We start from the raw sequence: 24150 nt of genomic DNA, 5'->3' as shown, positions 1-24150 counted from the left end.
TCCAACCAGCTTCTCAGTATTTAACAATAGACTAATTCCTACCAGCACTGAATTGTTTTTAGAATAATACTTTGTCACATCTGCCTTTTGTGTTAACACAATTTGTCAGTTCTAATGTTTGGAAAGAAAGAACAAGAATTTGGTCTTCTGTAAAGCTCCAACAGACTTTCTCTCCACTATTTCACTGACTCCATTATTTCCTGTCCTTCCTTATTGCACCTGAATCAGAGCAGAAACTTTTTATGTTGATGTGCTCAAAATTTCAAGAAGTAATTATCCCCTCTCGCTGCCATAACACCAACTTTTTCTGTATCACCATGACTAAAGATTTCCCTTACGGTTTTGTTAAGCATAGCACAATTGTTTCACAGAATCACAGGATATGCTGAACTGGAAGGGACCCATAAGGACCATCGAGTCCAACTCTAGCCCTGCACAAGACCATCCCTGAGAGTCACAGCACATGCCTGAAAATATCATCCAAACCTTTTTACCTCTGTCTTTACACTTTTTCTTCCATTGCACTTTATTCTCTTTGCTCTGGCTAAATTACTCCTGAAACCACTCTCAACAAACAACTCCTCCACATCTAGTTTCAGAATGACCCATGAGACTGGTTATTGCATGCTCTTGAAAGGCACTGGGTCCTACAGCAAGATAAAGGACCAAGACCAACCATTTAGCTCTTATTCATCATTTTCACACTGATTCACACTGATTCATGATGTACCCTAAGCCAACAATTTAACTCTTTTGTGATCCAAATAATTTTACAGAGCTGCCATATTTATTCTAGGTCATCTCTTTTCTAGGACAAAAAGTCAAGAACTACAAGAACTACTTGGTTGCTCCAGCATAGAAATTGCCCCATACCTTTGGTCATTCTTTCATTGAGCCAGACATTTTCTTCTAGAAAGACCTTCAATCTTGATTTAAAGCTTTACATAATGGAGTTTTAAATTTAAAATTCAAAATAATTGTCCAATGCACCTGATAATTGTTTCCCCAGTGTTAGAGGTAATGCCTAGTTTAACATTTGTTGTTTCAGCTTTCAGTCACTGCTTTCTGCTAAAGCCTGTTGGGTTAAATTGTTCTTCATGTTTCAGCATTGCTTTTCTGCTCAGCAGCACATCTGGATCAAATTAATTCTTAGCAATTAGCTCTGTCTTAGCTCTCTCCAGTTCATGTGTGTCATTATTAGATATTACCTCTCTCTTCAAATCATACTTATGGTTCTTCTCTGTACCTTCTCCAGGAATATCCTCCCTAAATTGTACAAAACAAGGCCATACTCTCTCGCACTGTTACGGGTGACCTGGAGAGAGAGTGTCTTATCCCTGCCTCTCCCCACACTTCTCCCAAACTGCACTGCCTGAGTCTGCACCAGCATCTATTTTCGATCCCTTCAGTGCCCATGTGTTACAATTCTTGGTATTACAGTTTTCCACTCTACAGCTCCCTGGTCCCACAGGTCTGACTTCTTAAGCAGTAAGTTCTTAGGCTTATTGCTTTGTACTTGGTTGTATTACCAAACTTTCACATAAATACACCAATCTTCTTGAGACACTGTTTGCTCTGCCTGGTTGCTTTAAACTCACAGTAATTTATGTCTTAAACAACCTTTGTGACACTCAGAAATGCTATCAGTGGGGATTTTACATTTATAGAAAGGCTAGGATCACTCATGTAAAGCAAAATGAAAAATAACACTAAGTGCTGAAAAACAGACTACAGCAATACACTGTGAAGGTCACCAGGGAAAAGAAGTATCCAAGTTCCTGGTGGCTGCAGACATCCCCAGCTAATACTGCCCTGATCAGCTGAGTTCCTGCTATGCCTCACAGCCCCAAAAGCATGTCCAGCCTCTGGACCCACTCTGGCCCAGACCACTGAAATGTCTCTGCATTTACTGACACTTAGCAACTTGACAAAGGTCTTTATTAAAATGTCACAAGAGTAAATCAAATGCTTTGTGAAATAGGTTGTGAAATATGTTCCTACACCAACCTGAGGAAACAGACTCACAACTTTTATCAATAAATTAAATTGGACTTATCAAAAAGTGTTGAGACAATAAAAGTGATTGCCAATTATTGACTTATTTACGACCTGGCTAAGAGTCAGCTTTTGTACTGTGCTACTTGGGGCTGGTGTCACGTTAACCATAACACAGCTAGCTGGGTCATCCTGATTGCTTTGTCTATTTAATTTTCTTTCCTTAAACATTGGCAGAATACTGTGAGTCTTCTGAAATTTCACTGATGTGCCAGGAGTTCTTACAAATGAGATCTCTCCTGACAGCTCTATTGCAGTTTTTTAGTATATGTTACCTGAGCCTGCTGCTTTAAAATCATGGATGTTACTTATAATAATGAACCTCATCTTTAATTACTTGCAGACTGAAAAGGATTTCATCATCCTTCTGTAATACAAATACTTCATCCTGTATGTATTTCAATGCTAAGCATTATCAACAAAATTTGCTCACTGTACCTTATGCAATTGCAAGGCTTTCTTCCTCAGGCCACAATTTCCTGTAGCACCTTTCGAGTCCTCACTCTATTTTTAAATTTCATTATTCTCCAGGGATACTGATTGTCATATAGTCTTCCTTTTTAAAAAATAATAAGCATCAGTAATTATGACATGTTCAACTTCTGTTGCATTTTTCATGTGTAACATAAATATTCATTAATCTTCAAAATATACCTGAGAGGAAAATAAGTAGTGAGAAGCAAACTGAGTCAGTGGGAGAGAGTCAGAAAGACTTATCTGATCATTGCAAGTATTGCAGAACTCAGACTAGCATAGACAAGTTCTGTTTCAGAGTCTTTTTTTCACACTGCAAATGGAGATGCATTTTGTAAGATTATCCTCAGCAAAAAGTTATTATGCAAAATTATTATGCAAAAGTTATCATGCAAAAATTAGAGAATTACAGGTTTGTTTAGGTTTGAAAAGACCTTAAAGATCAGTGAGTCCAACCTTTAACCCAGCACTGCCAATCCCACCACTCAACATGTCCCCAAGTGCCACATTTACACATTTTTTGAATACCTCCAGGGAGGATGACTCAACCACTTTCCTGGACAGCCTGCTCCAGTGCCTGACAACCCTTTCCATAGAGAAATATTTCCTAACATACAATCTAAACCTCCTCTGGTGCAACTTGAGGCTGTTTCCTGTGGTGCTATTGCTTGTTACTTGGGAGAAGAGAAGAGACCAACCCACACCTTGCTACAACCTCCTTTCAAGTAGTTTTAGAGAGCTATGAGGTCTCCCCCGAGCCTCCTTTTCTCCAGGCTAAACACCCTCAATTCCTTCACCTGCTCCTCATCAGATTTGTGCTCCAGACCCCTCACCAGCTTTGAGGCCCTTCTCTGGACATGCTCCAGCCTTTTATGAAATAGAATAGGTCAAAAAAACTGAGCATCCAAAAACCAAAATGAGTTATTCAACAACGGATTTCCAAGTACTTTGAAAGATAATGAAATTGTACGAATAGTAATTTTTGCATTATTTAAGTCAAATAACATCCCACAGGCTAGTTTACTTTGCTGAGAGACAACCACCCTGCAGAGAAAGGAGAACTGTAAATGAATTTTTAAGGTTTCGATAACATTTAATGTAATATTCTGATAAGAAATCAGAACAGAACAAAGTGCAAACAAAATCACCACAACCCAGGCGCACAATTTGTTAAAAAGTGTATCAGAAGATTACAATGAGTATGTTGTCATTAAACTCAGACAGATCTTCTGCCTGGAATTCCAGAGGTTGTGTTCTGATTCTAGTCAACACTTATGTTTATTCAGACAATGAAGTAGAGATTTTGCAAGCACTTTGAAGGACAAGACTGAAATAAAAATGATCTTTCTAACCAAAAAATCAGACCAAACCTCCAAAGGTGAAATTCTGAAAAGAAAGATGAAAAATGCTTGCACTGAGGAAGGGTAAATCATTGGAAAAAGTGATCCAGAGAAATTCATGACAAGGCAAGAGCAGAGCAGTTGAGGAGCTGTGATGTGTAGTAGCATCCAAAGCCATTTAAAGCTGAAATGTTACACTGTGGAAGTTTTAATCTTTTAAGGTTTCAGTGTACGCAGAGCCCTGGAAGTCCTGACTCACCAAGCGAGCGGATGCAGGACCTACAGACATCCTACGAACAGTTACTCAGAGTTCATGACGTATCTCACATTCCACTGAGGCGCTGCTTCTGAAATGACCCCACTGCACACACAGGCTGTGGAATGTGGTGGGTATCAGGCAGAGTTTAACTCTATCCATCTTCTCAATGAAATCAGCTCACAAGCCCTGCCAACACAACTGCAATATGTTCAAGGAGAGCAAACATGCTCCTGGTGTGTATCTAATGCCTGTATATTATAAAAGGAATAAAATGAGCTGAATTTATGCACGTTTTCTGGTTATGTTCCTTACCTTTTTTTTTCCTGTTCCAAAAGCTTGTATAACTTGGAGTTATTTAAAAAAATGCCACATGCTCTAGACTGCTCATGGGTTTGTTGTGTGTTTGCTCTACTTTATTATGCAAGGAAACACAAGAGATTTAGACAAGAAGAGTTAAGTGAAGAGTCTGAAAAGCTTTAGGGTTTGGATTACAATTTGAAACAGTGCCAAACTTTGCTAATGGCAAGACTGAATTCCCACATGCCTGCAAACTGATAATTCTCAAGCACATCTCATTTTTCCTTTTGGCAAAAAAAGACTTGCACCTTTGATGCAGTCACCTTAGCAAGCAGATCTAACTCAGTGTGAAGCTGTAGGTCAGCTCTAGACTGCTACTGAAAAAAGATCCAAGCTATGAAATCAATTATCTGCTTCAAATAAGTATGAGAGCACAGTTAGCATCAGACCCCAACAATCTGGCAGCTTTCAACATGCTCAAGACAAATTTGCAGGGATCCCCTTCTACTGGGATTTATCTTCACAGACAAATGAGGGGAGAAAGTCTCTCTGCTGTTAAAGGGAAGTTTTGATTCCTTTTAGCTACTTAAAGCATATCTCTCCTGCCTCTGTTTTGGTCTGCTATCTGAGTCTTAGTATTATTTTGGCCTCCTTCCTTGGAAATGCAGTGAGCTCTCTGTGGAGTTCGCCTTGGTTCCCCTTTCAGACAGCTGTGATTAATTCAGTGTTCAAGCTCTTCAGTTAATTCTCTCATTAGATCACTTTCCTTCTTCATGGAATGATTATTCCCACAGGAGAAATGAGAAAGACTAAAACAATATTGTGCTAGTATCTGACACACTGCATCCAGGATGTTTACTTTAAATCAAATTGCCTGGAATTGTTCCAGATCTGTGGCTTAAACACAAGAATAATCTAAGTGATGGGGAACTGCAGCCATGCATGTTGCACAACATTCCCAGTTTGACTGGAATTCCTCCAAACTTCCTGCTAGGTAAGTGTACCCAGAACACAAACCTCTCCAAACAAGTAGGTCAGATGACACGATCCTTTCACTGTTAAGGCATACTTTAAGACTGAAAAGTTTTTTCCTCCTTTTTTTACTTCATATCATACACCACTCACCTTTCCACCCAATGCTATAGTGAAGGTGAAGCTTGGAGCACACAGCAGTGAAATATTGCCAGTGCTGCTGAAATCACAAGACATTATCTGTGCATTACTCACTGAGAATGACACATTCCCTCTGAAGGCCCTTGTGGTTCAGGTGTGTTCCCCACTTTTGCTGCCTGCCACATGGCTCCCCGGGGCATGGCTGGTCACTGGAGAGCAACACCCCCCTCAGCTGGACGCCAGCACAGCCTGTGCCTCAAGTACCCTGGGTGTGATCTGGATACTCAGGAGAGTTTCTTAATACTCACTTCAAGAATGCTAAACCTGTCCAGACTGACAACTCTGATACCAGACTGTTACCGTAATGCCACCTTTACACGAAGCCTTACTATAGTGAAATAAAATTTCCTAATTGCTATTTCCAAAACAGACAAAAAGCTCACAAAGGTTTCTAAAGAGAGAGGAGGAGGAGGAGGAGGATGAGGAGGACGAGGAGGAAGAAGAGGAGGAGGAGGTAGAGGAAGAGGAAGAAGAAGAAGAAGAGGAAGAGGAAGAAGAGGAAGAGGAAGAAGAAGAAGAACAAGAAGAAGAAGAAGAAGAAGAAGAAGAACAAGAACAAGAACAAGAACAAGAAGAAAGAAGAACAAGAAGAAGAGCTGAGTCGTGGACAGAGCCATCACCACCTTGCTTGTAGTGTGAAGACTCACCTGTTTTCACATAAGTCCTATATTCTGGGGCTGCCTGTGCAGAAGGACTAGCTTTGGGGACCCCTCTTGCTCTCCATTTTTGGGTCAATTCCAGTTCAGACCTTTGCCCTACACACACATATTCATCAAGATTCACTGATCCTCACTGGAATGAAGGTTATAGCTCTTAGGCCTGGCCCAAACCTGCCAAGAGAGTGTTCTCATGCCTGGCTTACATCTGGAAAATGTGTTATCTCACTGTGAAGCACACTGTGACCCACTGAGATTGGAAACATTCAGACCCTGAAGGGAAGCTTCTTTATCCACTAAAGCTTATGTATCACGTGAAAATGTAAGCTGATAACCGGTTTATGCAGGTATCTAATTAGAATCTAGTGCCTGTACCTCATTAGAGGCTTTTGACTGGGTAGACAATATGATAACTAGTCATGATTATCACCACTGGGGTGATAGTGGGGTAACCGATGTTGCCTTCAAGGAATACCTTACAAGTACCCAGGCAGCCTCCTCTGTCCCCCATGTTGCATGACTGTGAAATATAGTAAGGCTACTGCTTGAGTATTAAGTCATAACGATCCTCAAAGCCACAGGTATGATGGAGAGGTTTCCGACAAGAAACAGTCAGGTAAAACTGCACATTCAAATCATTCTTTTCTCTTTTTTGGAGGAGTCTGTGGTTGGGGGTTTTCTGGTGGCAGGTTTACTGGTGTGGGTTTTTTTCAAGACTAAAAGTTCTCCATCTGTACTGAGAGGGGGGGAGGCAAGAAAAAAACAAACTAAACAAAAAAAAATCCAGAAAACCTTGAATCTAACAAAGATCTCGCTGTAGCAGAGGAGAGGTTCAGCACCTCCACACGCAACAACTTTCAACCTCCCGGTTGTTAATGTTCTAATATACCACCCTGCAGTCCCGCTTTTGTTAATGTTCCAACACATTACCCTGCAGTAACAGCGGCACCTGCAGGATTCGGGAAAGACAGCAAGATACTTCCCTCGACTCCACAGATCATCCAGGCATCTGGAAGGGTTTTCCTGAGAAGGCTCCAGGCAGTGAAATCTGAGCAGCCACGGGCTTCTGCGAGAAAGGGGTTTTTCAAGAGATAGCCTGAATAGCTTGTTTGTTTCCTGAAAATCTACGGCGTGTTTTGGGAAATGCACAATAGTTTATGGGACCATTAGCCCCATCCTGTACAGCCCCTGTGTGGTCACAGAAGACACCTGCTGAAGCAATGTGCTTTCCTGGGGACAGAACCATCCAGCCACATTAACAGGCCTTTGGGGCAAAGTAGCCATCTCAGCAGGGCTATTTTGTGTCCATAAATTTGGCGCTGTGGTGTGAAATCCTAGTGCTGGCCAGGAGTCTAACAGCTGACATCAGCCAGTGAGCAACCCACTGGTGTTTAGGAGAATTCTAAGCCTTTTACTCACAGGCCGCTTCCGATGAATAAAATGTCAGCACGAGAGGGGTCTGGTTTCTTTTACTGATGCGTGAAAGAAAGAAAACCTCAATGCATTTATTAGCTGAGCTCAAAATTTATACTGAGTTGTATCAGTGTGCATCCAACTGTGTGCTTGCAGAAACCTTCTTTTATCTAGTTTTCTATGGATATTTTTTTAAGAACAACTTAAAATGTAATTAGAATGTAATGCTGATGAACAGAGAAACCAACAGCCCCCAGAGGGTATCATGATTCAGATTCCTTCCAGAAGTACATTTTAAAGTTATTACAATGAAATGCAGAATTATGAGAAAAGTCTGAGGGGCCATGACCGTTGTTCCTGAGAGCAGACATGTTTTTCTTTCCCAGTCTCATGGTAAATAGATATGGAAGCGTTCCAAGTGGCTCTCTGATCACTTTTTGATTTGGCTGGATGTCACACTCCTGGAACAGTTGTGAAAAACTCAGGAGAGATGCTTCTTTCTCTGAATCGGTGCCAGCTCTGCCAGACCCGGTGACCGTGTGCATTTAACTCAGTATGTGAAGCTCATCCCCTGTCAGTGCTCAGGCATGCAGTGACTCAGGGAATTATACAGAGTGAGATGGAAGCAGGCTCTGCCTCAGGGTCAGTGCTGACTTCATTGCCTCACGTGGTGCTGCTGCAGGACACTGGTGAAACATCTGTGCTGGAATTAAGAGGAAGGCCCAAACGTGGCATGACACTATGGAGAAAGGGGGTGCTGGGCTGGCCCTGCCTGTCACGCTTCTGGAACAGTTGTGGAAAACTCAGGAGGGATGCTTTTCTCTCAGAATCGATGCCAGCTCTGCCAGACCCAGTGACCATGTGTGTTAAACTCGGTATGGGATGTTCCTCCTCTGTCAGTGCTGGCTCTGGTGCCACAGCCCTGAGCTAAGGACAGGCAATGTCCCCACATCCCATCTCGGCAGTTCCCCAGGCAGGCAGCAGCTGTGGTTTCTCCCCAACATAGCCATGTTCCTCCCTCACAAGCACAGATTGAGGTGGGCAAGGATCCAGTTTGCAAGAGCATGACTGAGAGGAATAAGACCGAGGGGCAGAGATTGTCAAGGCAGTGAATAAGTGAATAACCTATTGGGGGACCAGTTTTAACCACAAACAAGCTCCTCACGGAGCAGGCAGCGAGCCCAGGGTGGCCAGAGGTTCCTGTGGGGGTGCAGAGGGACTCCTCAGTTTAGAAAGGACATTGAGGTGCTGGAGTGTGTCCAGCAAAGGGCAACAAGGTTCGTGAAAGGCCTAGAAAATGCATCTTATGAGGAGCAGCTGAAGGAGCTGCATTTTAGTCTTGAGGAGGCTCAAGGGAAACCTCATCGCTCTCTGCAACTACCTGAGCTTGTAGCAAGGTTGGGCCAGTCTTTTCTACTTCCAATGAGAGGACCAGCGGAAATGGCCTAAAGCTGAGACAGGGGAGATTCACATTAGGTACTAGAAAAAAATTTTCACTGCTGGGATGGTCAGGAATTGGAATAGGTTGCCCAGGGAGTTCGTGGAGTCACCACCCCTGGAGGTGTTCCAGAGGCGCCTGGATCTGGGTGATTGTGGTTTAGGGGTTACAGTCACAGTGCTGGGCAGACAGTTGTACTTGATGACCTTAAAGATCTCTTCTACCTTTGATGATTCCAAGATTCCTTGGGGGCCTCATGGTCCCAAGTGCCCAGGCAGGAGCTTGGACAAAGGATGGAACAGAGGCTCCAGAACCATTGCTGGCTGAGGCGTGTGAGCTCAGCACAGAGCCCTGGGCACGCACACACACAGACCCCTGAGCACATGCACACACAGCCCTCAGCACACACACACACACACACACGGAGCCCTCAGCGCACACAGACACAGACACACAGACACACAGACACACAGACACACAGACACACAGACACACAGACACAGACACACAGACACAGACACCCCTCAGCCCTCCCCTCACAACACCCGCCCGGCCCCGGCACAGCCGCCTCAGCGGGGTTCTCACTCCCCGCGCGCGCTCCCGGGCGGGCGGGGCAGGCGCGTGCGCGGCGCGAGGCGGGGCCGGGGCCGGGGCCGGGGCTGCGCGGGAGGTGCCGGGGCCGCCGCAGCAGCAGCAGCAGCGCCGCGATGGCGACGAGTGCCGTCCCGGGCAAGGGCGGCCCCAGCTCCAGCCTCAGCTCCAGCTCCAGCTCCAGCTCCGACCGCCATGCCCGCCTCCTCCTGGCCCAGATCAACCGGCTCCGCGCCGGGCACAGCTTCTGCGACGTGCGGCTGGAGGTGGGCCCGGAGGCGTTCGCCGTGCACCGCCTGGTGCTGGCGGCCAGCAGCCCCTACTTCGCGGCGCTGTTCGCGAGCGGCATGAAGGAGTCCGGGCGGGACGTGGTGCGGATCGCGGGCGTGGAGGCGAGCACCTTCCACACGCTACTCGACTTCATCTACACAGGTGAGGGCCGCGGCGGGGGCGAGGGGCGGGTGCCCGGAGGCCGCAGGCTGGAGCGGGGCCCGCTGTGCTTTGGTGCCCGCAGGGGTGGTGAGCATCGCCGAGCACAACGTCCAGCAGCTCATCGTCGCCGCCGACATGCTGCAGCTCACCGAGGTGGTGGAGCTCTGCTGCGAGTTCCTCAAGGGGCAGATCGACCCGCTGAACTGCATCGGCCTCTTCCAGTTCTCCGAGCAGATCGCCTGTCACGACCTGATGGAGTTCACCGAGAGCTACATCCACGCGCACTTCCTGGAGGTGCAGGGAGGGGAGGAGTTCCTGGCGCTCACCAAGGAGCAGCTCGTGAAGATCCTGCGGAGCGAGGACCTGAGCATCGAGGACGAGTACCAGGTTTTCATAGCGGCGATGCAATGGATTCTGAAGGATGTGGGGCAAAGAAAGAAACACGTCGTAGAAGTACTGGAGCCTGTTAGATTCCCTCTGCTGCCGGCACAGAGGCTGTTAAAATACATAGAAAGTAAGTGAAAGACGGAAAGAATATCCGGTGCTTGTATGTGAGGAAGCCACGTGTTTTTTGGAATTATTGGGCTTTGATGGACTTTTTTTTACATTAATAGCATGATGAGTGAAAATACTTACAGCAAACAAGTTCTATTTTTTAACAGGCAAGCACAGCTTACTTTAAAAACTTGCTTTTGAAAAAGCCGTATAAAAGTAGGCAACCTTGATTTGTCTGCTGGTTTAGAAGACGCTATTAATTTTTCTACAAGTGAGTTGCTTACTGTTTGTGACTTTTCACTGTACTTTTTTATTCTGCTCATTTCCTCAAGGTATTCCAGATTTCAGTCTCCGGGTGGCCCTGCAAACTCTGTTGAAAGAATATTGTGAAGTCTCTAAATCTCCCAAAGACAACAAGGTCAGCAGTTTTCTGCAGGCTTCTAAAGGTCGTCCCCGGAGGAAAGCCAGGAAGTACCTTTATGCAGTAGGTTAGAGTGTGGCTGTTTGAACCTTGTAAAACAAATGAAGTAGTATCTCATATTACAATACTGAAGAGATACTGGATTTTTTAAAAATCAAAATATATAAAGAGATAGCAAAATGTTTCATCATGACTGATTTACCATGTTAGCTGCTTTCTGCTTAGCATTGCACAAAAGACCAGCATTCACATTTCTTGTCATTATGACTGGTGTTCAAAGCCCAGATTTGCTGTTTCGAAATAATTTGCCTTAGGTGGAAAACTGCCAATCAGCAGAGGATTTACTCAGGGTTCACTGCTGGAATGGTATATGCAAATCCACTGCACCTTTTGTTTTTCTGAGGGCTGGAGTTTTCTCTATCCAGGATAGAGAATTGGTTCTTGTGATGGGAAACTTGAAATTGCAAGTATTCAGCAAAGCTGCAGCTTTATGTTGGAAGGGAATGGGTTTGTTTCACCCTGTGGGAACTTAGCACTGACTTAGATTTGTAGCATTGTGGTGTCAGCTCAGCACAATTTCTGCGATCCTCAGGCCAACCATTCTTTCTTGTGTGCTGGAGAAACCAACCTATTGTTAAAAGCAATTCCTACTAAAAGTGGCTAAATGGCTGTTACTGTAATTTTTTCAGTGGTTTAGATACAGGAGCATGGGGATGAGCAAGAAGCTCTTACTCAGCCATGGTCTTTCCACTACTTTCCAGGTGGATACACCCGACTGCAGGGAGGACGCTGGAGTGACAGCAGAGCCCTCAGCTGTGTGGAGAGATTTGACACCTTCAGCCACTACTGGACCACAGTTTCCTCTCTCCACCAGGCCCGGAGTGGGCTGGGGGTGGCTGTGGTGGGAGGAATGGTCTATGCCATTGGAGGTAAGAGCTGGAACATGCTTTCTTTGTTATATGGCTACTGGAGAACTCATGAATGGGGATTATTTTAAATTCTTCTTCCTGTTAAGTGGTTCTGAGGAGCCCAACAGTAGATAATACAACTTGTAGGTGTCATAACAATTGAATTGGCGTTCCTTGGTTCTCCAGCATCACTGTTCTGTGAATGCCTGCTTGGGCTCCTGTGTTGACCAGGTTTTACTAAGCTGCTCTCCCCTCATGGTGTAACAAGTCACAGGTTCCACGTGAACATGTGCAGATATATACTAAGAGATGTTTCCTATTCTTTGGACTTTGCATACCACTACTAATACAATTTCTTTTCTTACTTGTAGTCTAGCAGAAGCATGTAAGTAGCACTGGACAGACCACTTGTGGTCTGCTTGTCTGGAAATGCTTGCTATGTGTGTTTGCACAAGGATGTGATGAGTAGCTCTACCAGCCCATCACTCAAGAATGCATATGTAGACTGGTTTTGTCACTGCAGAAGACATTCTTTGGCCTTGAAAATGCTGTCAGTTGTGCTGCTGAGTGAAACACATGCAGCACTGTGGTTGTTCATCCCTCTGATGTTTTCAGTAATGTTTCAGGGAACTGTTGATGAAAGCAGTTCCTAGTGATGATTCAGTTCTGGGTATAAACAATGCTTTCGCTACGTTGGCCGTTTGCTAAAAGATGGATCATGTATTCAAATGTTGTCTGTCCTGGAAGGTGCTGAAGAATGTTTCCATATCTGCAAAACACTTCCCCTGTCTCTGTTCTTGCTCTTACTATGCAGGTGAGGACAACTCGATGATTTTTGACTGTACTGAATGTTATGACCCTGTTACTAAGCAGTGGACAACTGTGGCTTCCATGAACCATCCCCGTTGTGCACTGGGAGTGTGCACATGCTATGGGGCTATCTATGCTCTGGGTAAGTTCGGGGGGTTTTTGAGTGAAGTTAATTTTAAAGATAATAATTCCTGGAACTTGCAAATTTATTTGATTTTAAATATTACATCTTGATGATGCAAATTTGCAGAGTTAAGTTTTGAAAACCAGCTGTGTCCATAAGCATTCATATACTAGATCTTTGGAGATTAGTTATTGTTTACTTACAACTTTTTTCCTTTGTAGACTGACTGCATGCTGTTTTCAGATTTTGTCCTGGAACAGTGTACTGTGTCTAAATATGAAGCTAACACAGGACTTCATGCCATTCAATTCTTTCCTGTGTTTGCTGTTATTTGCAGGAGGTTGGGTTGGAGCAGAGATTGGCAACACAATTGAAAGATTTGATCCTGAAGAAAATTGTTGGGAAGTAGTGGGAAGCATGGCTATGCCCCGTTACTGCTTTGGATGTTGTGAAATGCAAGGTGAGTATTGTTAAGTTTGTATCCATAAATAGTTCCAATAGCTATTGGATTTTGAAGCTTTATGTGTCAGTCATGAATTCCTACTGTTGTCTTCTACTGAGCTGTCAGTTGCACGTATTTGTGTCTCCCATGTTTGTTCTTCTAGTATCATATTTTTAATTCTGCAGAACTCAGAGAATGTAAAGTTCTCTCTTGTCTTGTGCCTTTTATCTCATGAAAATAGTTTTTCCTGATACTGTTTTTTATTTATCTTACATATTTTGGTTTGTGCGTGTTTCTTTGTGACAATCTGAAGAGCTGCTATAGGTTATGTAGAGGCAGACACGTCTAAATACTTGGTCAATAAATGTACCTGTTAAGTATTTGATTCAGGCCTGGTCAGCAGTTGCCACCTTCTGAATTCCCTCCCCTGCACTTAATTAATTTTTTCTTTCATCAGAGATGCTGCTCGAGCCTCAAGTTACTCATGCAAAAGCTTTATGTGCACTGCTACTGAAGAAAGGAGTTTTTTTCCTGTCATTCTTAAGTCATCTTAATGTCAGGCTGAAACCTTTGTTGTGACAGTCATTTTGTGGTTTTGTATTATGAAAGCTAACAGAGGAGAAATTCTGTTTCTGCAGGTCTGATCTATGTTGTTGGTGGTATCAGCAGTGAAGGAGCAGAGCTACATTCTGTTGAAGTCTATGACCCGATATCTAAACGTTGGTCTGAGCTCGCTCCAATGGGCACCCGGAGAGCATATCTTGGTGTGGCTGTTCTCAACGATTGTATCTATGCTGTGGGAGGCTGGAATGAAGCTCAGGATGCACTTGCTAGTGTAGAAAGATACTCATTTGAAGAGGTATGGTGGAATCCTTTCCTTTCATAAATGTAGGTTGCATCAAGGTTGTGTAAGATACTCCAGAGGTAGCCTGCTTCCTTTCTTTAAAAAGCTAGAAATTCCTTTTCACTGCTGGCTGGTGAGCTTGAGTGAAACAAAGCTTTGATGTTCTCAGGGTCTGTCCTAACTCGTTGTCATGGTTTAACCATGCACAGATATACTGTAGTTTAGTAAATACTTGTTAGTGTTAAAATAAGAGGATAGATTCCTCCTCTGCAATAGAAAGGTCAATAATCTTATTTACTAGAGAGAAAAAACTCACTGAAATGTTAAGGATCTTTCTTCTGTATCAAAATGGCATTTCAGCATCACTAAAAATAAGGAATTATTCTTGACTGTTACTGCTCATATTTTATGATGCTCTTTGGAAGAGTAGCTACTGTTAAAAACATAATCCAATGTACTCATCTGTTTGCTTTTTGAAGGGAATCTAGTTTTCCTTATTTCCCACCTCAGACTGTACCATTCTCTGTTTTGGAGACAAACTTCATCTTGCAGTGACTGAAGGGAGAGGTGTTGTGTACAGACAGTATGGGATCTGGTGTTTAATGACTAGCACTATTTGGACTCCTTGTGAAAGTGTTGTCATTCCTGGCTTGATAATCCTCTTGATACTGTACACATACCATATCTGAGCCTGTGAAGTGTATACATACTGTTCTTTGTATATATTTGAGTCTTTAAGCTTTAAAATTTACTTTATCAGAATTGGGGCTTGCCCTAAAACTACTTGTTCTCTCTTTCTCCTTCTCATTAGGAAAAGTGGGTTGAAGTTGCACCAATGAAGATGCCAAGAGCTGGTGTCTGTGTTGTGGCTGTGAATGGACTCCTCTATGCCTCGGGAGGCCGAGCTCCCAGTCCTGATTTTGCTGCTCCGGTGACCTCTGACTCTGTTGAAGTTTATAACCCTCACATGGACAGCTGGACTGAAATTGCCAACATGATCACCAGCCGCTGCGAGGGAGGTGTAGCTGTGCTGTAAGGCACAGAGAAGAAAACTCATTGAAGGCATGAGTAAATCTGTCTGCTCAGATTTCTGGTTTCAGTGGCCAGAAGCCTCTTTTAATACAGGAGCTTCAGTGGGGAATTAGATCAGAGGGATTTTCCTGAGCAAAAAGAAAAGCCCTTCAAAGTAAATTGGCTTATCCAGTGCTTGTCTTGGGAAGTAGTCTGCTAAGAGCAGGAATGCCTCTTAGAACTGGATTAAGCTCACTGAAATAAATAGTGAAATTTGCCCCATAAAATCTGAAGAAATAATTCCAGCACATTAGAGACATTATTCAGGTTGTTCTCTCTCAGGTGCACCAAAGTTGGCATTTTAGCTGTCCTTGGAGTCTGGAGAAGGGTTACTATAGACAGCAAGGAGTTACCTGCAGATCAGATGGGCAATTTGGATGGCATTAGTTGTCTATTTCTGGTGAGAAACAAGGAAGAAAAGGTAACATTGGGAAAGACTTGGTGTCTCTACTTATGGCTTGATGCATTTGAGCCTCTTTTCTGCTTCTGGACATGATGGGCATTAAATACAAATTGGTTATTTACTTTCTAGCGACTCCAGTACCTTAGATGGTGAGTGGCTGAGAATTTCCTATTTTGGAAGGTTGTCCTCACAGTTCTAATAATGTCATTCCACTTCAGCATTGGCTTTCCTTCTCAGTGGTACCAGCAATGACAGTAGAGCTCCTTTTTGTATAAGCTTTGCTGAATTCTAAATGGAAATGCTGTTCATGAGATTCGCAGTTCTATTCAGGACTGCTCTTTGTATAAAAACTTAGGGAAAGCCTTTCACCCCTCCCTTTTTTTCCCTCATAATTAAATGTGTTTTTACTCTGTGTGACACCTGCTGAGACTTGGCATTGGAATACTTGATGTTCTGCAAGGCACACACATTCACATCACTGTATCTTGTATCCTGCCTCTTTCAAATTTGAGCCAATGGAACTGTTTGTGATAGAATTAGCTGCATTCAGCATTAAAGTGATGCTATCAGTGTGCTCTTGAGCAGTTTGGATTTAGCTCAGATACACCTCATAGAACAATACTACAAGGAGTTTGGAGGTTTTTATAGGTTCATTTAATTAACGTATTTGAAGTTGATTTTTGCACAGTGTGATTGCATCTTCTGCACAGCTGTGGATGACTTGGATGGAGTCTGAAGTGAGGTTGCTTTTGAACTTTCACAGACAGCATCACTCTGGAACACAAAACCACAACTGGAATGTCACAACAGGAAGCCTGCATTGTGTAGACAACAGAACATTCATGCTGTCTAGGTCAATATCCCCTGTGTAAAATTAACAACACAGGAATCAAATCCTCCAAGGTGATGAGTGTTGCAGGTACCTTCAGAATCTAGGTTTTAAAATCTGACATAGGGTTGGGCTAAAACATGCAACATGATGGAGAGTTTGTTTCTCTGATTGTTCTATTATCTTATGTATGCTTTTACTTCAGAGGAGGATTTCTTATATGTCTGAAATAATGTCTATTTTTTCAAGTGTAAGCTTGTTTTAAAGAGCTTTTCGTAATAAAATGCATTTTCAGAACTGACTGTGGAATGCTCTTGAATAGGTTGTGTTCATATATCACTGCCACTTTCATATAATAGGTCCTTTTTTCTTTTTGTTGGAAATCCTATTTCCCAGTAGGACACTAGGAAAAGATTGGTTATAAATTGTGACTGTTTGCATGGTGCAAGTAACACGCTCCTGCAGTAAAGCACTCATGTCTGTCTCAGTGTAAAATCACTCAGATTTCTTGGGAGTCTGGCTGCCTTGCCAGCTCTGTTCAGCCTCTCTGGGATGAAATTACAGGTAATATTTCTTGGGCTTTCTTCTTTACATTTCGGGGTCTCTTACAGAACCATTTGAGAACCATTATCTTAGTTCTATTTTATTAGTTTGGGAACTAGGAGTTCACTTCTGACCCCTACCCATAAACTTCCTGGTTTAATGGAGCTTGAGGGAGTCTGCAGTTGTGTGGAGTTACCTTCTCCAGGTCTTGTAGCTGATTCTATCATGTTTGAATGGAACTCTGAAGCTGATTGATTATGGTCTCTGATACTCCACCTCTTTCACTGAATCAAGCCAAAGGCAGAACTCTACTCTGGACCCATCTTAAAAAATTACATGTCTAAGTAAGAAAGAACAGAAAAAACATTCCAATTCATAGATTCCATTTTATTTTCTTTATATTCAATATATTAAAAAAATATACTGAAGTATATTTTTGCTTCAGAGAGATGATGCTGCTAACATATAAAAGTTAACATGTTACAAGAGTGAGGGGCTGGTGTACAGAGTTGCTGTTTCAGCAAGATCATACAAAATGGTTCTACCTCCAGGACAGGCTTCTTAAACATCTGTTCTTTGCAGATTGAACAGATAACGGATTCTAAGTGACAATATGTACTTTATTCTAGAATAGTGTAGAACAACAATGAAGTTTAGTGATTTAACAGAACTATGAGGATTATCTGGTCCTAAAACTTTTCAGCTTTCTTGCATCTTACACTGTACTTAAATACTGCCAATTAAAAGCTTACAATAAATAGGCTCACATAAAATGTCATAGTTTTCTTGAAGTAACAAGACTGGAGAAGAGAATCCATGTGACTTGGTTGTGTCTTCTTCCACTAAATGATGTGTTAGGAAGACTTAAGTACAAAGACCATGCACTTCTGCAGGGGTTTCAGTAACAGGCCCATCATGGAGGGTTTGCAGGCTACAGGTCCACTGGTACCTGTTCTGAGTGCTTAAATATATGGATTCTTAGGAGGGAGAAGACACAAACTACTTTCAATTCCCTTAACTAATACCTTGTGTCTTGTCATACCTCTGTTTGTGTGTAACATGAGTTGACAGTTCTTTCATTCAGGAGTATGACAGATCCTTATGGCTATGTTGCATGCAGCTTCCTTTGCTGGGCAGCCCTAATTCCAAACAAAACCCAGGATCATGTGGCCCAAGTATCCTTTTTTAATTCAGTGAGCCTGAGCAGGAAGTTCACCTTCTGTCTCCTATGGTGCCTTGTCAGAAATACAAAGCTCCCCCTTCAGTTTTCCTCACTCCAGCACAGCAACTGAATGACACGTTTTAGGTGAGTGCTGACCTTGGCTTGCCCTGCAAACAAACCTCACCCATCCTTTCTTGCCTAACATTGCCCTGAGCACTGCATCACACAGCATTCCCTGGAAGTGTACAGGCTGGGTGGAGATCTGAGCAGCTTGGTCTAGTGAGGGGTTGGAACAAGTGATCTTTAAGGTCACTTCCAACCCAAACTGTTCTGTGATTTTCAGCACCTTCTCAGGTGAAAAAGGAGTCTTGTTCCACACGCAGCAACTGAACATGGATGTGCTTGTGCATAATTCTCTGCTGCTTCTTTAAACTCCAAACTAGAACTGTTTTCACCTTGTTACTAAGATCATACAGATGTCTTCCCCACCTCAGAACATGATCACACATTGTACTTAAACCAGATACTTTAATAATTCAGCCTACAGCAATTCATACCCATGTGATTTTGAATCTCCATTTGAAATTCCAATGACAGCAGTATCTCATTCAAGTGATGTTTTGTTCTATGGACAAGGACAGACTCCTGCTTGCCTTGGAAGTCAGTGCTATTTGCAATCTTTCCCTCCTAAACTAGCTTGAAAATCTGTAGGGAAATCAAGTTTGCTTTGAGAATAAGCGTCTTGATCCCTGCCATCATGACTTCTAAGTACAAATCAGTTCTTTATTTCTCCTGGTACTCCATGCAAATACCTTATTGGCAGACAATACCTTCTCCCTGTTGATTCATTAACTTCTGTTCTGCAATTTACTTTTGCCTTCCCTTCCCTGCTCCTCTAAAATAAGCTTCACTGTTAGAGTGGCCAATAGGGACAATGCCATCACCACTGTTCCCCACACCCTCAGTATTTTAAACCACCTTGGGTAAGGGGGCAGAAGGGCAACATCATAATGCAGCGCTATCCCCAAGGCCATCACCACCATCAGTGCACCCTGAGTGACGTCTCTGAAGAGCAAGGCCTGCCAGGCAAGCAGAGGAGGAATTGTGCCATTAGCCAGGTTCAGCCAGTCTGGCTTGGCTGGGCTGTTTTCTGGCAGGGCAAAGCCCCACCTCATTCCCCCCAGGAAAGAGGCTGTCACAGCCCCGTATGTGACCTGAGCAAACGCCGCCTCGGGGTAGTAGGTGCCCTGGATGGCCATTGCCAGTGGCACAGCCACAAAGGGAATCAGCCCCCCCAGGCTCAAGTAGAGGGCTGGCTTGGGAGCGTCCTTCAGGGATTCCTTGTGTTTCTGTGCTTCTGCCTCAGATTCTGGAGGGGTTTTCTTCTTGAAGACGGGGTGAGAGGTGTGAAAAGCCTGGAGCTGGGCTGAATATACTGATGCTGGTTTGAGGCTTGGAGATCTTGTGAGATGACACACATCTCTCTGGAGCCAGAGACTAAGGGAAGACCAAGCTGTCTCATTCCTTCCACAGAGCAGCAGCCTGGGAGCAGTCAACTTCTGGAGCTGCAAGCATAAAACTTGTTCTGAGCACCACATAATGCAGGTTTACAGACCTGCAGCCACCTCACCTACCTGCAGAATATTGTACCAAGTGGTTTTCCAGGTCAGGTCACATCACAGCTGTCCTTCCTCTTGGATTTCAGGTGTTGTTAACTGAACTAATGAAGGAACCCGATGCTGCTGCTGAAGAGCAATCGGGCTCTCCAAAGTAAGCAAACCTTAATCACTGCAAAAGGTTTGTATACCCACCTATCCTTACACACACACACATCCTTTAGGCATATTTAAGATATAGCAGTGCTTTTCAGAGCAAAATATTAAATCATTTCCTGCAGAGGCAGGACAAGATCACCCCAGAAAGAAACTACTATCCCCTCACTGCTCTATCAAAGGGTGAGAAGAAAAAATACCTTAAGACAATAAAATTTCATTTCATAAAGAAACAGCTTTGCCTAAAGGTGATGTAGAAACCAGAAACTCTCCCAGAAAAGCTGAATGATAAACATGTGTCTACTCCAACTAGAAGGCACCTGTTTTTTTTCAAAGCTAGTCGTATCTTTTGCTATTTTACTCATAAATAAAAACAAACAGCAAAAAAAGGCTTCAGTAACTTACTCTGAAAGACGTGTTGAAGCAGCATCGTTGTATGAGAGGAAACATATTTGTTTAATTAATGTCCTAAAACAGAAAAATTCAGAAGAAAGTCTGAAACTGATGAATAGCTGAGTTTGTCTTATGTCCAAAGTTCACCTGTGAACATACTTTTCCCTTATGTCCAAAGCGTACACTTATCAGATGCAAGACTCCTTTAAGTGTATATTTAAAGATAGATATATATATACTACACATGTACTCAACCTATACTTGCCCCCTACAGCATATTTAGTTTCAGTCAACTTTATGAACTGAAAGCCTAAAGTCGTAATAGCTGTTGCAAGAATAATTTCTGGTTAAAGAAAAGGGAACAGGCGATGGCTTCCCGTTCATGGATAGTCTCCTTTTCAAGAGATAGATGGCTGCACACAGCTGATAAACAAACAATTCCTGACATGAGGAAAAAGCGATCCTTAACAAAAAAATGAATTAAACGGCCATCCCATGCAGAGCTGCAGGTAAGCTCCCTGCCGAGGGACACTCACCGGGGCAGGCAGTACGTGGTCCTGCTGCTCCGGGGACGGCCAAGGGAGGGAAGCGGAGGGAGGAGCAGGGTTGTGTCGCGAGGGGAGGAGCAGTCACCTGCCGGGACTCGCTACCGCCCCGGGCGCGCTCGCTGAGGCGGCTTCCGGTGCCCCGGGAAGTGCTCCGGCGGCGCCCGGCGCTCACTGCTGCCCGTCCGGGTGGGATGGGAGCGGCCTATGGTGTTCCGCCGAGCCAGGAAAGAGCCCTCCCGATCCGAGCCCGGGGCAGCAGCGCCGCTCGCTGTAAGCCCGAGGGCCGCACCCCGCCTGGCAGGGGAGCCGGCAGGGTCTCCCACCGCCCGCGGGTTGGGGGGCGGCGCGGCCGCTCCTGCTTATTGAGCGCCGGCACCTCTGCCCCGGGCCAGCCTCCCACACGCGGACTACAGCTCCCAGCCTGCCCCGCGCTGCGCCGCCCGGCCGTTCTCTGCGGCGGGGGGCGCGCGGCCCTCTGGGCCGCATAGTCCGCGGCTGCTTCCGACGGGCGGCAGCGAGGGCGGCGCGCGCCACCGCCTCTGATTGGCGGGGCGGGCGGCGCGCGGGCCGGGGCGGGGGCGGCGGGGGGAGCCGGGTGGGCGTGTCCCTTCCGCGTGCTCGGCCCCGCCCCGCGCGCGCGCGGGCCCCGCCCCCTCCGGCCCCCGGCCGGGCAGGGCCGGGCGGCCATTTTGGGCAGAGCTTTGTTATGGTTGTGGGGCCGCCGGAGCCGCGCCAGGGCCTGCCCGGTGAGTGCGGCCCCCGCGCCCCCCCCGCCGCGTCCCCCGACTTTCCCGCGCCCCCACGGCGCTCCTGCCGCCCCGGGGGCCTCCACGCCGCCCCCCGCAGGCATCGCGGGCTCGGCGCGGCCCGGGAGCGGCCTCCCGCCAGGCCGGGCCACCCCCCCCGTGCCCGGTCCCGTGGCCGCGGTGGGGGCAGCGCGGGGTCCTCGCGGGCAGGGCCGGGCCGGGGCGGGCAGTGGGGGCCGGGGTTCCGCGGGGTATTGTTTCCTTGCTCAGCCGGGAAGTTCGCAGCGCTGACACTGCCGGAGCCCGGCTCCTGTCATGGGGTCGGCCGGGAGCGGGGCGGGGGGGGGGCAGGCCCGGGCGGCGGGCGAGTCCCGGGGGGGGCCGGGTAGGGGCGACCCCGCTGCCGGCTGGAAGCGAAACCAGCCCGGTCGCTTCCTTTGGGCTCCTCCCGGGCCGCGCTTCCCGGCTGCCCCCGGCGCGAAGGGGCGGTCGGCGCCCGGCAGTGACACGTGTGCTGCGGGCACCGGGGCCCGGCCCGCCCTGCCCTGCCAGCCGGGCTGCGAAACTTGTCAGGTGCCACTCGCTGTCCGCTCGCAGCAAAACAGCGCCCGGCCCGAGCGTGAGGTGGTTCCTTCCGGCGTGAAAGTTATTTCTGCGTGTCCGGTGTGTTTTGTGCCCCGTTGGCCTCAGGTTTTGTCTGCTTTTGCTTAAACCGCTGTGGCTGGACTTGATCAGAATAACCGTGGCGTTTCATAGGTCCAGTTGAGACGTTGAATTTAGTGGCGAGCTCTTTTGGAATGATTTTAGAGCAGATAGTGGGTGTCTGCACAGGTTAGGAGTTTTTAAACAGCTGTAGAGGAACAGTCGCTATTTAAATCTTTTTAAGTAATATTAGAATCGTCTAACAGGGTTGCTCAAAAATCTTTTTATGTTAACGTGACCAGGTAGGTCATCCTGCCTTTCCCCGCCCCCGAGTGTGAGTGACACAAGTGTTAGTAATGTCGATAATGCTCTGAAACGTTGCGAGTGCCTGAGCAAAGTGTGGAAACAGCAACGGGGGGAATGGAGAGGGGAGAACAGCTGAGAGAATTGAAGAGCCATCAAAGCTGAGTTTGCTGTAGAGTTGACATTGCTTCTATAAAAATGTTAGGTGTTACCAAAAAGGCCTATGCAAATGTTACTTCCATGAATGAATATGGGTGATATTGTAGTGAAAGGTTCTCTGTGCTTATCCATTTGAAGACCGGTATTTCAAACTTCCAGTCTCTGACTCAGGAAGGAAACAAGTGTAGAGCAGTGGTAGGAAGAAATAAAATTCCCAGATTTAAGAGGAGCAGTTTTTCCTCTCACATTCTTTCTCATCATTTTTAGAGGAAAGTCCCTTAAGGAAAACTTTTCGAAGTTTCGTATTTTTGTATTTAGAATAGAAAGGCTTCAGGTGATATTTCCCCATGTTTCTTTTTTCTTTTTTTTTGCAGCTATTAGTACAAAGTGCAGCCTCTGCATTTTATATTCACCTCTTTTATAGCCCTAATCGTATATGACACAGAAGTTTCCATTGCAGTTATCATACGAGAACCTAAAGGGAAAATATGCAGGGAACAGATGGCATTTTTGAAAAAAAGCAAGTCCTGTTTTTTCTGAGGGTGTCTCAGAAATATGAGGAGCAGAATGCAGATGTGAAATACAACAAATCAAATGCAAGTGCATGCTCTCTGAATGTTTGGGAAAATACTTTACTTTGAGAATATTTGCAGGGTATGGTCACCTTGACGCACAGATGTGACTGCTCTGTACGTTTGGTGTTACTGTCTCTTGAAATTCCTGTTTTAAATTAGGAAATAAAGGCACTAGAGAAAAAATAATACGCACTAGCATTTTCATGAAATGTAAACATTACTTCAAGAGTTGTGGAATACTTATTTTTAATACAGAAAAATGCTGTGGTTAGGTCTGTGAATTTGTTCCAGTGTGGGATAGCAGATAATGTAGCTCTTCTTACCTTTACAAAGTGAACAAAAACTATTGGCTCGGGAGTTAAAGTTTTTTTTTCTTCTGTCAGTGTTACAAGTTGTTTGAAGTTAGTTGTGTAACTGCTGAATTGACTTGGTTGTGAAGTGTACTCTGGGGTGTGCTTTGTTTGTTTGTCTGTAGGAAGAGATTGGACAGGGCTGGCTGCTCAGCGGAGCTGAAGCACAAAGCACCTCCCTCAGTGCCAGCTGAGCTCGCAGGGACACAGGTTTTCCTTGGGGCTCTGTGGAAACACAACCGTGGGGTGTCTGTTGCTCTGGGTTACCCAGGGAAAGGTGGTCATAGTTGCTGAATTTTGCAGTTGATGAGGTGGTTTGTGTACCAGGGGGTTGCTGTGGGATTTTTATGTTAATTTATTTGTAGAGGCAGGAGTGGTTTAGTTTTTGTTCTGCAGACTCAGCAATGTCAGTAGACATTTTGCTGTCACTCACGTAGTGCCCAGGATGCCAAGAAAGTCGTGTGGCTTTTGTTTCAGCAAGA

The 24150-nt window shown here is 45.2% G+C and overlaps 3 protein-coding genes across 4 annotated transcripts in view; 2 read left to right on the top strand and 1 right to left on the bottom strand.

Moving 5' to 3' along the window:
• Window positions 1-9754: 9754 nt before the first annotated feature.
• On the top strand, window positions 9755-16770 carry IPP (intracisternal A particle-promoted polypeptide). The gene is made up of 8 exons (XM_071565547.1): window positions 9755-10128; window positions 10211-10642; window positions 10956-11111; window positions 11806-11973; window positions 12767-12904; window positions 13224-13346; window positions 13967-14187; window positions 14984-16770. The coding sequence occupies exons 1-8, from the start codon at window positions 9813-9815 to the stop codon at window positions 15206-15208; spliced, it is 1779 nt and encodes a 592-aa protein (XP_071421648.1). The 5' UTR covers window positions 9755-9812; the 3' UTR covers window positions 15209-16770.
• Window positions 16771-17398: 628 nt separating this feature from the next.
• Window positions 17399-21240, bottom strand: TMEM69 (transmembrane protein 69). The gene is made up of 3 exons (XM_071564571.1): window positions 20882-21240; window positions 20358-20420; window positions 17399-19745 (listed from the first exon to the last, which is right to left on the bottom strand). Exons 2-3 carry the CDS (start codon window positions 20400-20402, stop codon window positions 19029-19031), a joined length of 762 nt encoding a protein of 253 aa, XP_071420672.1. The 5' UTR covers window positions 20403-20420; window positions 20882-21240; the 3' UTR covers window positions 17399-19028.
• Window positions 21241-21531: 291 nt separating this feature from the next.
• The window catches only part of GPBP1L1 (GC-rich promoter binding protein 1 like 1), a 32162-nt gene continuing 29543 nt past the window's right edge, over window positions 21532-24150 (top strand). Inside the window, exon 1 of one of the 2 annotated variants that reach the window (XM_071564568.1) lies at window positions 21532-21639. The gene's annotated coding sequence lies outside the window, so the exon portion shown is untranslated. Of the gene's footprint in view, window positions 21640-22207; window positions 22303-24150 lie in introns of those variants that run through there. The other variant, XM_071564569.1, reaches the window with a different exon arrangement.

The sequence above is a fragment of the Pithys albifrons genome, chromosome 10 (genome assembly GCF_047495875.1).
Source record: "Pithys albifrons albifrons isolate INPA30051 chromosome 10, PitAlb_v1, whole genome shotgun sequence".
Lineage (NCBI taxonomy): Eukaryota > Metazoa > Chordata > Aves > Passeriformes > Thamnophilidae > Pithys > Pithys albifrons.
Note: the sequence above shows the minus strand (reverse complement) of the source record. Positions and strands in the feature narration are given on the sequence as shown.

Excerpts from the sequence above, each read along its gene's own strand:
- TMEM69 (XM_071564571.1), bottom strand. The coding sequence starts at position 20,402 with ATGTTTCCTCTCATACAACGATGCTGCTTCAACACGTCTTTCAGA. Across the intron at positions 19,746-20,357 it reads GCTTCAACACGTCTTTCAGA|CTCCAGAAGTTGACTGCTCC; the intron begins GTAAGTTACTGA and ends TTATGCTTGCAG.
- IPP (XM_071565547.1), top strand. The coding sequence starts at position 9,813 with ATGGCGACGAGTGCCGTCCCGGGCAAGGGCGGCCCCAGCTCCAGCCTC. Across the intron at positions 10,643-10,955 it reads GCTGTTAAAATACATAGAAA|GTATTCCAGATTTCAGTCTC; the intron begins GTAAGTGAAAGA and ends CATTTCCTCAAG. Across the intron at positions 14,188-14,983 it reads AAAGATACTCATTTGAAGAG|GAAAAGTGGGTTGAAGTTGC; the intron begins GTATGGTGGAAT and ends CCTTCTCATTAG.